The sequence below is a fragment of the Taeniopygia guttata genome, chromosome 5, assembly GCF_048771995.1.
Source record: "Taeniopygia guttata chromosome 5, bTaeGut7.mat, whole genome shotgun sequence".
Taxonomy (NCBI): domain Eukaryota; kingdom Metazoa; phylum Chordata; class Aves; order Passeriformes; family Estrildidae; genus Taeniopygia; species Taeniopygia guttata.
The window spans coordinates 26,968,472-26,984,009 of record NC_133030.1 but is presented as its reverse complement, the minus strand read 5'-3'; the positions used below and the strand labels follow the sequence as shown (position 1 = coordinate 26,984,009).

At 37.4% G+C, this 15,538-nt stretch overlaps 1 protein-coding gene across 12 annotated transcripts in view; it reads right to left on the bottom strand.

Annotated features, from left to right (window-relative positions):
* Nucleotides 1-15,538, bottom strand: part of PHF21A (PHD finger protein 21A) — a 124,728-nt gene that overhangs the window by 17,012 nt on the left and 92,178 nt on the right. For 7 of the 12 annotated variants that reach the window (XM_030274283.4, XM_030274287.4, XM_030274284.4 and 4 more), the window contains 4 exons: nucleotides 8,481-8,681; nucleotides 4,597-4,851; nucleotides 2,727-2,813; nucleotides 233-529 (listed from right to left, as the gene is read on the bottom strand). In XM_030274283.4, the coding sequence (XP_030130143.4) occupies nucleotides 233-529; nucleotides 2,727-2,813; nucleotides 4,597-4,851; nucleotides 8,481-8,681 (840 nt within the window). The remainder of the gene's footprint in view (nucleotides 1-232; nucleotides 530-2,726; nucleotides 2,814-4,596; nucleotides 4,852-8,480; nucleotides 8,682-15,538) is intronic. The other 5 variants (XM_072929960.1, XM_072929964.1, XM_072929961.1 and 2 more) reach the window with 2 other exon arrangements.

The following is a 15,538-nucleotide window of genomic DNA, read 5'->3' as shown; positions in this document are numbered from 1 at the left end:
GAGGGAGCATAAAAACACCGAAGCAGGAGAAAAAGGTGCCAATGGCCCATACTAAAAGAAATGGTAACATCTATCCCAAGAGCTGCCAAGTCATTCCATAATTTGTACTGCCATTGGAACAAGAATATCTCCAGTATCCACTGAAAACTTCTCCCTGGCTGTCGTCCTCTCCAAACCTGCACAGTAAAGCAATAAACCCAGTACCCTGCACTAGCAGACACTTTATCTGTACCTGTTTTTCAATGTTTGGTTTGCTGATCTGTACAGTCTGAGGCCCAGCGAGCCTGGTACCCGGTGCTGCTATCACGATGCTGGTGAGCTGTGCCATAGGGAAGGTTTTGGCTATGGTTGCTGTCTGCCCGTTAACTACACGAACTGGATGTATGGAGTTCTGAGAGTTGGGTAAAGAGGTGGGTGTGAACTTTGTTGTCAACATCACAGGCCTCTGAATAAGCTGAGGAGCTGCAAGCATTGGAGGAGGTGCAGGGGCAATAGGAATGTTATTTTGGGCAACTGGTTTAGGTCGAACCTATAAAAACAAAATAAGAGAAAAAAAAATCCAGAGATTTGTATATCAGTATTTCAGAACAAATTTTTACTGTCTTTCAATTCATCCTGTATAATCTGCAGGAGGCTGCTTGATTTTTTTTAGATAACGTAATTTTTAGCATACTGTCCTAAGTATGTTAAGAGGAAAAAAGCACCACATTTTCAAGCTTACTTACATAAAACCCATCTATAACATTTGCATATACAGTCATCATCCCTGAAATGGTATTTGGATGCACAGACACTTATACAGAATGTTTATTGCCAAATGCCTTATCTGTATCTAAATTAACATCTTGGTTTTACAGGCCAAAAAAATCCATGTGATATTTACAGGCACAGCTGAGGCGCTAGTATTAAAAGTGTTTCAGGTCTTTGTAATGAACCTCCAAGAAGTTGTGAACAGTTGATTTTGCCCTGAAACAAATAATTTTTTTTTTCAGCAAATACCTGTTATCTGTCAACTCTATATATTATTTAGATAACTGGAAAAGCAATCTTGATAAGCAAAAGGAGTGACAAGATTATTTATTAATCCCTTACTGAAAGTGCTGAACATACAAGTAAATGCAACCATTTATCTTCTTTCACAAGAAAGAAAAGAGCCACAAGAATCTTCTAAAACTCCATCACCAATACTTGCTTATTTCATGTCTCCATTAAGTTTGTACTTAACTATGGACTGAAAATATCATTACAGAGTACAAAGCAGAGCACTTTAAAAATAAAGCTTTTTTTTCCTTATTTGATTCCTGCAATACTCCATAAAGCATTTTACCATGAAAAACTAGATCCCATTCCAACCATACCCAAATCTTAATCAGATACCAGCCCTTACTTTCCTTTCTCGCTTTGCAAAAGATTTATTTTTATTCACAGCATCACATATTTCATACAGATTAAGTAGTTCATCCAAGATATTTTTATTTTTTTACATAAAGAAGCAATCCATGTCCTCCCCAAACCATGAAAAAAAAAAGTGAATTGCAAGTTTTACTACTCAGCTGAAAACAGAGGTCATTCTCCCTTGAAATACAGAAATACTTGGGAATAATCTAGAGACATCTCATTTTTTTCTTTTTTTGCTCATGAGCAGCAAGCAACAATTAGAGCAATTTAAGGCCTTGGGCAATGCTTTGATTTTGATGACACCTATTCCATGTGTTCATTTCACTTATTGCAAACACGATTATATATAATGCAAATTATGTAACTACAAACTCATACTGGCTGGAGGGTGGCTGAGGAGGTCTCTAATTTGACCTCCTGCTCAGAGCAGGACCATCACTAAATGCAGATTGGTTGGCTCAAGGCTTTGTCCAGATAAGTCTTGTAAAACTCCAAGGATGTAGCTTTCACAACATGTCTGGAAAGCCTCTTCCATTCCTATTGTCCTCAAGGAGAGAAGTGTTTCCTTATATGCAGTCTAAAACTTCGCTGTCCTAATTTATGAGCATTGCCTCTAATTGTCCTGCCAACCAGCTTCTGAATGTTTATTTCCTTGCTGATACTGGAAGTAACACTGCTGTTAGGGTGCCTCCAAAGCCTCTTCTCCAAATGTGAAAAGCCCAGATTCCTCGGCCTCTCCTTACAGGTTATATATTCCTGCCCCACCCAAGCTATCTTAGTGGCCTTCCTTCCCATGCTTCTCTCAGATTTATCAACCAGGGATTCCAAAACTGCAGGGTGTTTATTGAACTCAGTTTTACGATTGCTCAGGAAAGGTGGATAATCTCTTCTCTGAATCTACTGGCTGCAATCCTGCTGGTAAGGTCAATATGCTGGTAGGTTTCTTTGCTGTTAGGGCACATCACTCATTTAGCTGCTGTCAACCAAGACCTTTTAATCTGTGCAGCTCCTCAGCCAGTCAGCTCCCAGCCTGTACCTGTGCAAAGAGTTAGTCTATTCCAAGTAGAAGACCATCTTTTCTCATGCTGAGGCTCCAGAAATTCCTGCTGGCCCCTTCCTTTATCCTGCCTAGGGCTGTCTGCATGTCAGCACTGCCTTGAAGAATATTGACTGCACCCTCAAATTTGTTAACATCTGTAAACCTGTTGAGGATGAATTGTCTTCTCCAGCACATCAGCAGTAAATGCCACACAATGTTCATCAAAAGTCTCTTCTATCTATGCTATAATTAAGTTCCTTCTTCTATTGTTTGTTCTCTGTATACTCACCTGTGGAAGAAAATTTGGACGAGGAGTAAGTCTGGGAGGAGGGATGAACTGCGGCACTTTTATGGGCTGAGGCGTAGCCTGAACCTGCTGTAAGAACATGAGAAAGCTCAGTAAGAAGTAAGAGGAAACTTCAGCTTTTAAGTTTTTCACCAAAATAAATATTCTGAATTACTTTCAGACCTGATGTCCTCAGTTTTCACTCTGTAAATAATTTTTCATAGCAAGCGGTTCCTCATTAGAAATGTATTAAAGACAGAACTAAACCTTATTTTTTAGATCCTACACACCTTACTTCATAAATTGCAGGCATATTTCCTTTTAGTTCAACTGTACTAACTATTGTGCTCTGCAATCTAAAACCATTTCATCTGATGATAATAAAAACTTGTATTTCTTTTAATCATTAAAAAATGGCATTACAACAGACAGAAAATAGTAACATTTTCATGTCCAACTATATGAGCTATGGTCTTTTTATAGTAAATGACACAGAGAAGAATGAGAGAACATCTCATGCAAATAGCAAAGATTGGGAAGTTACAACTCTTTCAGCAATATTAATGACACTATGAGGGGCTCTAAATACCCAACTTGAAATTTTCAAAAGTAGGCTATTCATTTGAAACAATTAAGATCTGATTTTAAGGAAACCTAAGTACTTCCCTGAAAGTGAAACTGAAATCAGCTGCATGGAGCTGCCACATGATTAACCACTGAATAGCACTACCAGCTACCATGAGTACCTGGGGAGATTCTCTGAAATTAATGTCAATGTTATTTTATACCCTCCTATACTTCTGTCCACTGACACAAGATTGCAATTTTCTTCAAAAAGGTCTTGTACTGATTAATTAGTACTCAGGAAAATATTCTGATATTTTTGATGAAATTTGCTACAAAAACATAAATCATAGACTAGTATTAAAATAGAATTACCTCCTCAAATCAAAGTTATTCAGCAAGGAAATGAAGTACAGACACAAAGAAGAGATGACAGTGGTGCAAGGGATGACAAAGAAAAAGAGAATAGTAGAAATAACTTCAGTCAAATAGTCTTCTCTATTCTGATCACAAACATATGCCTCATTAGGGAGTAAAATTACTTCCATCTGCATTAAACTGTATTTTAATAAATATAGATAAATTGGATTTATGTTTAATAAAGCCATAGCCTTTACTTCTGAAGTAAAATTTCCTTGTCATGATGTTACATAATGCCTGGTTTCCAGACCAAGAAGCCTATATAATCCAGTCTTTTATTTCTAGGTGGCTAGCTATTCTGGAAAAGACTGTGTGGTGTAGCTAAAGCACAAAATTGGTATTTCCAAAATACATGTTTTTAAAGAAACAGCATGTGTTTACGTCTTTGAAAACGTGCTGAATGAAGACATGGTAGTGGGCAAACTTAAGGGATGTATCTAGCACCAGACTCTTTATCATGCAAAGGGAACAAGAGATTGACTCAAAAAAATCCAAGATGAAGACTCAAATTGATCAAATTAAGAAAGTCTGACATCTCCTTTGCCTAAGAAAAGAGTAGGAATTCTGCAGAGCACAGCCATACAGATTCAGTAAGGGCAAAACAATCACTACTGCTCCATGACTACGGTTACTAACAGGGGAAACTTTACACAGAGGTGATGACAGCACTGATTTAACTCTATAAAGCAAAACAGTAATAACAACCCACATGGAAAGAAGATGTTTTTCTTATAGACTATCACTTTAGCAATGTCAGCTAGTGAAGACTCACACCATGCCCCTACTATCCTCATTTCTGTGAGAAACCCTGACTGTTTATTTTTTTCTAATAGCCCTCTTGTTAACCAAACCCACACATATCTGCAGGGCAAACACATGAAACGCTTACCAAAGTTACTGTGTTTTTTGTCACTATTTGGACTGCCTCAGCTCCTGGCCCAGTGACCTTATTTGTTGTCTGGAGGTTGACTGGTGCATTCTGCGCATCAGTGCTGAGGACTGCTTTCTGATTGTTGTTGATAGCAGTAACCATGGCAATGGTAGGTCTCTGACCCACAACAGAGGCAGGCATGGTCGCAGTTGCTGCTTTCAAGACGAGAGGTAGTGTCTTAGTGGTGATCATAGAAGCTGTAGTTACAGTTTTCTAAGGGAAACAGAAAATACACTGTAAGAGACAGAGACACTCCATATCAGACAGGACGTGGGTTGGTTAGTCAGAAACAATAGACAGCATGAGAAAGAAGAGGCAGCTCTGAGCCTATCTACCTGCTGTTCAGACAAGCACATTATCTTATGCCTCTGAAAACTGGATAGCTAGAAGCATTCTCATTTGAGGCATATGTTCTGTTTTAATCACCTGCAGCACTGCAGATTGAATCAAAACCTATTCCTGAGAAAATTACAATTAAGTGTTAGCAGTGGCATACGCATTTTGGATCTTTTAGTTTCATATTACTTCCAAATATGCACTGTCAATATCAAACATTTAAGATGGAGGTTTATGAAACATAGCAACAAACTAGCTTTTCACTGAGTAAAACTCATATTTTCATATGGAAACTGTAGTTACAGTGATCTTCACAATCAGAGAAAGAAGGGGAAAAGCATTCATAAGTTGATTTTTTTAAAAACAAAAATATAATTATTATTTTGGGCATCCCAGTCTCAGCTTTAGTGATACATACAGTTACCTTGCACTGAACTTTCTTTCCTAAGAGTACCAGTAGGGTTGTCCTGAAGTTTTAAGAGCTGGCTGTTAGTCTGCCCAGCTGCAGGCAATTAAGTTTAACTTCTGTGGAATGGGCTAATTTAGGAATATGTATTTGACACCATGATTACTCTTGAGCTGTTTTAAAAAGAGTGGTTTTGAATCATGTAACAACAGCATTTATCTGAAATGCCCCAGTACATCATGCCCAAAATTCCAAAGCTGAAGCAACTATCATTTCACAGTTTTGTTTTAAAATATACTGTCTCCCAAGATGCTAAAGTAAATGGACTTTACAAATCTCATTCAAAAAGCAACAAGGTGAGGGTCTCCATATAAAACCAGAACATGATGCAAACAGAAAATTCATGACACGTGACACTCGACAGAATGGCAAATGATCTTATTTCTTTTCACTTTGGTGTAAAAAATCCATTGCACCAATGGCACTGCATCTTCAAAACTTTAGTCACATGATCAAATGCTCTTAGTACTAAATAACCAGCACTTGCTCCTGATGTCAGCTCTGTGTTTTACAGAGGAAAAAATGGAAAAACCGGGATCGCTCAGTCTTTGTGTTCTGAACATGCTTGATTTAGACTACTTGACTTTAATCATACAAGACCTTTATCTTTTTTCTAATAAAATAATATATTTCTAGTTGAATTCTGCAGTATTTTCACCAATACTGTTCCCTTAAACAAAAAGAGTTTACCTTCACACCTCTGACTTCATAATAAAGCTATGTCCCCTAACTGTTAATTATATACAAGTGTGAAAAAATTCACTGTATAATGCCAAATCAAAGGATAATTTATGCTTCGGTTTTATACATTTATGAAAAATCCAGACATAATTAAATTGTCCTTGTTGCAACTCAATTTTCTTAACTTTTTATCTGAGATCTAACAAGCTTATCAACCTCTGCTGCACCTTCCCCAAAGCAAGAGGCTCCGTTCCCATAATGAAGTAACATTATTAAAGCTTTTCCAATGAGATGTAACATGGTATCATTTTCACAAGGATTACATTCAACCATAAAACTTTTAAAGAAAGGTGTAATCAATCATGTCATGCAAGACTGTGACTTTTCCAAGGGGTTCTACTAATTCTGCAAGTGCTCAGAGTACAGCTTCAGTTAGAAGATCACAGAGCTTGATACCTCTGTTACTTTGCTGAGCATTAATTAACTTATTCTAAAAAGTAGTCAATACATTAATTCATGCTGAAGTTGCATTCATAGTGAGTCTGCATTATTGCACGTAATATTGCAATAATGACCTTTTAGCAGGCTTGTTACTTATGAAAATTTTAAAAGAACTTCTTACTGGACATATCATGTGTCACTGTTAATTATGGCATATATATCCAGATTCCTAAATTTGATTACTCTGAAGACAATCACTGAAAACATTCTCTGTAGTGACACAGACTTGAAAAATATGTTATTTACAAAAGTAGGCATGAACAAACTGTTCATAGAGAGACAAAGTATTTCACCTTTCTTTGCTGAAAGAGACTGAGAGACAGTTAAGACAGAGGCAAAACCTTAGATACAAAATGTGCAGAAATAAGTGAGAATACTTCACTATTTTAACAACAAAAATAAAATCAGAAAAGTGTTAAGGATAAAAGCTGGCTTATTTATCCAAGGGACAGGACAAACTGCCTTCCAAATTATAACTACTTTCCAAGCACTACTGTATCAATGGTAGTCAGAAGAGACTAGCAGTTTTTTGACTGTTTCGCTAGAGGGCTCTTTAACTTTGAACAAAATCTCAATTTTTACAACCCTGGAGATGACCTGGAAGTTAATGAGTGAATTCAAAGCGTGGAATACTGAGAAACACATGAAACTGTGTTTGCTGCTCTCATGTTTCCTGACTGAGAAACAGAGATTACTGATACAACAGTGATCCATTGCTTGCCTATAAATACTTTAGGACAGAATAATATTTGCTCCTTGTTCCATTTTAGCTTTAATATTGATGTTGCTGCTCAAAATGTGTTTTCCTTAGTTAGGTTTGCTTCATTTCAATGTATTTTTCTCAAAAATACAATTAGCTAAGCTTCACAAATGCATTTTAGAGCACATCCAAACCAACTTGCTGAGTTAATAAGAGAACTAACAGCCCAACCATGTATCTCTTCTGTGCTTTCAGAAAAAGGGAAGATGATAATCACAACCGGTCAAACCTGTGGGTGTGATTCACTGCAATTTGCATAAAGCAAACTTCATGGATGAATTCTGTCATCTGCCTATTCAGGTAAATATGAGCTCTTAAGATTGCATCAACAGGAAGACTTCATATACACTTCTTTTTACAGAACGCCTCCCTGCATTTTCTAGCTGTTTTATTAGCACACTTTCATGAATTCAAATATCTGAACAGGAGAAACTTGAAAATTCCCCTCTTAAGCAAACCACTTTGTTGAGTTCTGGCATTATGTCTCTAATCCTATACTGTAGTGAAATTCAGTTCACCTTCCCAATAAAGACCCTATTTTCTGAAACTTGAACTCTGCAATTAACACTATATGCTTTTAGACAAATCCTTGAAAATTCAGGTATTATTTGGTACGACCTACCTCTGTTTAGAACGAACCAAGCAGAAAGAAGAAGGAACTGTTTTCTTGCATTTTGTTCACATTTGTAGAGGGCATTTGCTTAGTCATTTAAAAATAAAGGATTTTAATCATATACCTCATACTGAGTGTGTAAAATATTTACTATTTCTTGAGACGTACTAGGTCAGATTCATCCACACACCTAGGGAAAAGACAGGCTCATGTGCTAAACTTTCACCTATTTTTTACACTGCCACCCTTCTTTTCTGTGGTGTTACGATTCAACTTTCAAACAGTACATTGTTTTTTAAACTCAGATTGGAGATTTTTGCCAAAAAACCCTAAAGACCCATATCTGCATATTCACAGAAGAAAAAATTCATTTGGTTCACTAGCAGGCATAAGTGAAAGTTTGCAGTTTTCTCTCTGCACTTTTCCATTTTTTTAATTTTCATTGAGTTTATCCTTTAGTAATTAAAAGAATTGTAGCTTTTTACCTGTGATCCTATCACATTTGGAGAGGGTGCCGTGGACTGTTGCTGCTGTTGATGGTGATGTTGCTGTAGTTGTTGTAGTGGTTGTGGCTGTGGTGTCTGTAGTTTGTTTTCTGACTGTGCCAATGGCTGTATTTGAAATTTACTGTCTGGCTGTTCCTGCTTGACTATCAAATTCTTTCGAAGCTGTTCCACCACTCTTTTCTACCAGATAAACAAAATCATAAACAGAAATGATGACAGTTATTTAGCTGCACATAGTAGAGAAAATAATAACACCTAAAGATACATTTATTTAGTGCAAACAAGGAACTGCTCAGAAAGTTAGTGGGGCTTCTCTTTTTGAAATTTTAAGTATTGGTGTTACCTAATAGACACAGTCTAAAATTTGCCACAGAGGAGTATTACAGCCCAGCGAGGTGACCTCACTGTTCTTGTAGAAACTCATTGACCAAAATTCAGCCTATTCACAAACCACTGCAAGACCTCGGAAACCTATATTTACATGATTCCACATGTTTTGACTCCTTCAAACACACATACTCCTAAATAGTGACAAAAAAGAACTTTGGGTTGAAGCCTCCCAGCTGATTTCAAGGCAATAGGCGTGACATTTTGTACCAGGCATTGAAACTGAGTGAGAAACAGTCAATCTGAGTGCAAAGGGGGAGTCAGGAAAGGCATGGATGCATGGTCCTTCTGTTCAATATTATTGTCACCTTAAAAAGAATCAGAGAGCCCTACCTACATGGGAAAAAAATGGCACAGATCTATTTCTTCCAGCTTAGGGGCTTCATATTACATTTTAGCTTCCATTGAAGTTTGAAATTATTATTATTGAAATTATGTCTTCTCCTGGTAGCCATTGTGCATCTCCTTTAGACAGTAACAGGATTTAAGATCAAGTGACTTGCAGCATAAGATACATGTTATCTGCATGGATAATAAGGGCTTACAATTTACGTTCACATTATACTTTAGTGTACACAACAGTGAAAACGCTGTGAGCCTTTTTCTACCTTCTGCAGGCATGAACAGAAACGGACATTTTTACCTATACTTTAATCACCCCCAAATTTGAACAGTTTTAAAAAGATTTAGCTATATACCTAAGCCCCCTTGATCAAGAGCATATGCACACTCCCAAGAAATTACACAACAAGGCAGTCTTTGGAAGAGGAGAATAAAGTTAAAGGCATGGGACAAGCTGAACCAAGAAAGCTCTGGTGGAAACAGGAATGGTCAGGAAAGCTCTACCAGAGCCAGATGCTGAAGTTGCACGTACATGGAAAATAAAGTTTCAAATAACACAACCATTTTGACAATACCAAATGCTTTAATTTTTTGTTTTGTTTTGTTTTGAAGCACAAGTATTCAGACACAGTACTAAACATAGAGATGAAGGAACAAAACCCCAAAAATCCAATTATTTACTACAACTGGAAGAATATTTTTCCTCAAATTTCATTCGCACATGTTTATGAAATTCTGAGCTTAAAAAAAAACTGTTTTCTTTTCTTCATTTTATGGATATACAGTAGACTTATGATTTTAAGTATCTTGCTTATGATGAGCTAATACAGCACAGTGCCTCACACAGCAAATGTGTACGTCTAGCCCAGAAGAAGACAACAAAAAGGGCAAGTTCTCAAATTGACAGATTTGAAAACTGGAACTTTAAAAAGCCAAATAAAAACTACAAGCAACAAACCCCACATCCCTGTTTCATAATGTTGAAATCTGTAAGCTCACATGATCGATCTTTTAGCAAAAGACTGAATTCAGCAACTTGAAGTTAACAGAAGAAGGACTGCAGGGCTTCTACAAAACCCACAGCCCTGGCTGAAGATGCCTGCTCAGCTCTGGCAAAAGAAACACTGGCCCACTATCACTGAAAATTCAGGGAGTTAGTAAAGTCCTTTACTAAAAGAACTATTTTACCCTGCATCCAGCAAAGTGCTAAAAGCTGTCAAAGCCTAAAAGCTGTAAACTGTTCACTCCCTTCTGAAACAAGGATCAAATAACAGAAATGTAGAAGGCATTTCCCTAATTCAGATATTTCACATAGTTTTAATGTCCTGTGTCCATCAGCTTGCTTATATACATAATACCTGGACAATCATTTAAAATTGCTTTCTGAAAAGATCAACCATGTTAACATGCAAATCAAAGTGTGGCGTCAGCAAGCAGATACAAGAGCTGAAAACGCAGCCAAGGGGGAGGAGAGGAGAAGGCAGCAAAGTAGGAGAGGAAATAATGCAATGTACTTATAGAATACCTGCCAAAAAATGGACTGCACATACACTCCTCCTGCACAGAAGGCTAAAGAATTACCATACCCAGCATGAACAGGAAGGGAGTTTTTGTCTTCCACAGCTACCAGTACAAAATTCAGGGATAATGATGCTCTTCTACTGATTCCCTGACTGGAGGAAATCAGCAGCAATGGCCCAAGAATGAATTTCCATCTTGTTCTTTACAATGGGAGGAACATTAGTGAAAGGATAAAAAAAAAAAATAGAGAGAGAGAAAGAGAGGAAGAGGCTGAGGGCTCCTCTGCCATACTGCTACAGCAGGACAAGAGCCAGCGAGGCAAGCAGGGGAGCAGGAGCGAGGTGAGTCACATGGCACTCACACACCGGGCCTGAAGCACGGCCTGCAGAGATGGGGTAAAACAGGACCGGAGCACAATTTGTATTGGTGCTTTGTGCAAAAACTGACGCTCAGCATATTTGGCACAAGATGCATAACGTGAGTGGAAAAACGCCGTTGCTCTGGAAGTCTACGCTATCCTGGTGGAGGCTGCTGAGAGCTGCCTGGCAGCAGCATATCCTGCCATCCATATCCATTATGCAGATATTAAATTGGAAGAAACATCTAATGCTTTTAAGATTCAGAGAGTAAAACTGAAGTTTGCACTGCATGCCAATTTCTTACGCAGTTTAATAAGCTGTTTCTACCAACTGTCAGTAAAAATAACACGTTGAAACGACTGAAATAATTTTACTATCTGCAAGACTGTTTGGGATTGTCTGTTTGTTCGTAATTATCGAGAGAGACGCTCTGAACAACATATTTCAAAGTCCATAGCTGAATTTGCAAAACCAGGCGAGTTTCTCGGGGTTGCACCTACACAGGAACTCGGAGCAGATCTCCCGTTTCCAGCGCTACCCTCTGCGTCCCCCCGTGCCCGGGCCAGCCCACGCCCCGCTGGCTCCGCACGCAGCGCACGGCTCCCCCGGCATCCCGCTGAAGTGCTCGCGTGTCTGCAGCAACCTCAGCAGAGCCTCCTTCCGCAGGAACTAAACGGGAGGCTGCTATGAAAGAAACTCTTGTTTACTGTCAAACTTCATTAACACCGTGTTTTAAAATTGTTCCTCAGTTATTTGACTGTTCCTAATCAATTTTAAAGACAGTTTGTGCTGCAGAAAGTACAGTCTGTATGTCTGAGATTTGCCAAGGCTGATATCAAGTCCTAGCTGCGTGTCTTAGAGACTGAATGCCAATCAGATTCAGGTGTTCTAAAAGCACCACAGAGTCCTTAAAAAATATTCCTAATTCTTTAAATGTAATCATTGCAATTTTTCCTTTCCACTCATATTTAAGAATATTTAATTCTTACAGACTACTTTAACATTTTAAATTGAGATTAACTCAATCACAAATACATCATCATGCACACAACATGAGTTTTCTCCGTGTCTTAAAGCTCTAGTTTTCCTCATATTCCTAGAATAGTTTATTTTCATGCCATAATATGAATGTATGAAAAGAATTTGTCTTTCAAGTTTATTGAACCTTCCTCAAAACTGAATGCCAATCCTCTCATTACATCCATGATGTGAAAGAATTTAATAATCTCATCCATTTTTCCAAACTGTATTCTACCCAAAAAGGAACCGCCAGCCCTATGCAATGGTTACTCTCAGACTACTTCCAAACCCATTTGTCGAACAGTGTCCCCGTAAGCACACTACATCACCTCAGAGCTCTTGCTGTCTTGACATCTTTATCGCTAATCTCATCAGGAACCATTCACGCTGCTGAGTTCAGAGCCCGAGACATCTCATATGACCCTTCCTTAAAGTTAATAATTGCAATCAATATTGTGACATTTTGCTATACCACTTTCTCATTCATGCCACAGGCCAGATCCTAACACAGCACTGGAAGATTATTTTGGTTTGATTAAGCGGGAAATAGATCTTCTTGATAACGTATCTGTGCCAAAAGACATCTCTGTGCTCATATAAAAACTACCATGAATATGTTTTTATAGGATAAGCAAAGTACTTGGAGCAAACTTTAAGTAGGTTTAAGGTTTTTATCCATATTAGCTAAGCATTATTTCCATTTTAATCAGTCAATCAAGCAAAATATAGTTCTCTGAGTACATCTCACTTCTAAATACTAGATCCCTGGTTGTATTTGGTGACACATTTTCCTCTTCTTTCAGGAAACATGTTCAGAAAAACATCCATACCTAAAGAAAGCTCTGCTTTTCAACTTCAAAAATGAATAAAAATCAAAATATAAAGAATTTTTAAAATGAGAAAGTAAACTAGCATACTAAATAATCTTGCAATGCATACATTTCATATCACAAAACCAAAGCTGATGTAGTTTGAGCTGCTCAGCTGCCTGCCACTGACATGCTTTCCTGCTCTCCCAATCTCAGGAAGTCAGCTATTATGGATCCTTGGTTACCGGTGCCCTCCAATGACCAAGATGTTCTCTGGGATATAAAAGCTGCCTGCTGCTGCGAGTGAAATGGTTTAGAGGAAGTAGTGATTTCAAGTATGCTCCAACTTGGAAGTGGGGAAGATGGAGGGAATTTCACTACTCTGCAATCTTCCTTTCCAGCCTCCCTCCTCTCTGTTTGTCAGTCCTATTCCCAGTCAGTACCCAAAGAGAAAGATACCAGAATTTCCATGGCAGAAAGAAGTTAAAAGCTTTTAGAGATCTGGTACAATAGTTTTTAACCTGCAAAGAGGGTGCATTCTGGGAATGGAATTTGGAAATGGAAAGATTACAAGCACGGAAAGTAATTGTACACTCATTTACTACTTTAAGATAGTATCTAAAATTTAAAATAGTGAAATCCAGTTATAGAAATTGATGACGCAGAATCTACACCAGTAATGAAAAAGACCCTTTTGTACAAACCAGCTTGAACTAAATTCCATTGAAAGAATGATCTAAGGACTACAAAAATATTTACAGCTATTTCTGTGGTTATCCTGTATTTTTATGGAGTTCTGCATTTGTGGCTGTGCTTCACTTATAGCCAGATCTTTATATCAACTAAATCTAAGCCAAGTAAATTAGAAAGAATAGTATTTCCAGAAAAAAGAGTGATACCATTTCCTACTTCTTAAAGGTGATCAAAACAGCTTCTATATCTTTCAGTCAGAAAAGGCTCCCCCGGAGTCAGAGGTGCTTGAATGCTGAACAGAAATGTAGCCGTGGGACTGGGAGGCCACTTTCACCGCATACTTGAATGCCTTACTGGGCATCATGACTGAAATGTGTCCTATTTCTTTTTATAGCTGAAAAATCTGTATTTCTTTGAAGTCTTAGTTAAAATAATTGGGTGTCTAACCTCACCTAGTCAATGGCTGCATTGCCACTCCAGTAAGTGTCCCAAAGAGCAAGTGCTGCATTCAGCTCACAGAAAACACAGCTGTAAAAGCAGCACAAAGACACAAGGACTTCTGCACATCTAAAAGAGGTTGCAGAACATGTGAGGGCAACTGAATGCTTCTCCTGCCTCTGCGATGATGGTCCTGTGAGGTGAACTTACACTTAGAATACTGATGAGCACTAGAGATGAACCACTTAGTTTTGGAATCCTCCAAATTAATCAGTTTTCTTTGCAGTGTTAATATCTTTAATACAATTTCTGATTATGGCATCTGGTACCTTGTATAAAATGGAATTTATATAACATTTTATTCCATAAAAAACTAATGTTATGTCAGATAAATATTATTAGATAGCATTGGTATGATGTGAAAAGTATTTTTGTCATTAAAAATGTTAGTAGACTTATCACAACTATATTTTAAATTAATTCCTATCGGTGTGATTCTGAAACAAACACACAATTTAGACATGAACATACATATTTTGAAAGAGATACTGAATATTTCCTTTACGAATGAGAAACATTACTTAAAGCTGCTAGAAATCATTCAGAAGTGGATTATGACAGTTCTGAAAATAATATTCATTCCTTCTTTCTTAACAGGGGAGAATGCTTAATGTTTTTTCTAAATTTAAAAACACAGCCGGAATTATAAGTTAAAATTGTCAAAAATAGCTGTTGTGCTATTCTGCTTCATGTGACTTCTTGATTGCTTTATTTTCACTACCGTGTCTTTTACTATTTGCAGCACCCCAAGTCAAATTAATTTGTGGAGGGAATGTTGTACCATGAAATGCCTTAAGCATCACTGTCTTCTTGTTTTAGAATACTCTTGCACAAAGCAAAGCACAGAGAATGAACAGGCACACATGAGGCAGCACACATGCAATGTATTCCTGCAGTTTACATATTAACTAAATGTAATATCTAGCTTCTTACCCCAGCACGTATGTTAAGAAATTTGCAAGAACAGCAACAATAATTAAACAATGAAGTAATTAATGAATGGGGAATTAAGTGTGTGACAACAGGCAAAGCAGAACAGGAAAAAGAGTTAAGTACAGTACTTTGAATGTAATTAAGGAATAATGAAATTACAGGAATTAATTTAATTATTTTTTTAAATTTCACAAGGTTTGACAAAGTTAGTCTTGCTTTAGGTTTTTCTCCTTTACAGAAATATTTCCAAGTACAAATACAAAGTGGTAAAAGGATATGGGGACAAGCTCAACATGAAAACACTGACGAAATTAAAGAATTAAACTGCTGACTACACTGGAAAAGGTGCTCATTTAAATTTTATCTTGCCCATCTTATTGTTCTACCCCCATTTGTCTGTTTCACAGTGGAAAAAAAAAAAAACATTCTTAAGGGAAAAATAAAAAAGCCATCTAGACATAGTTTCAGAAATGAA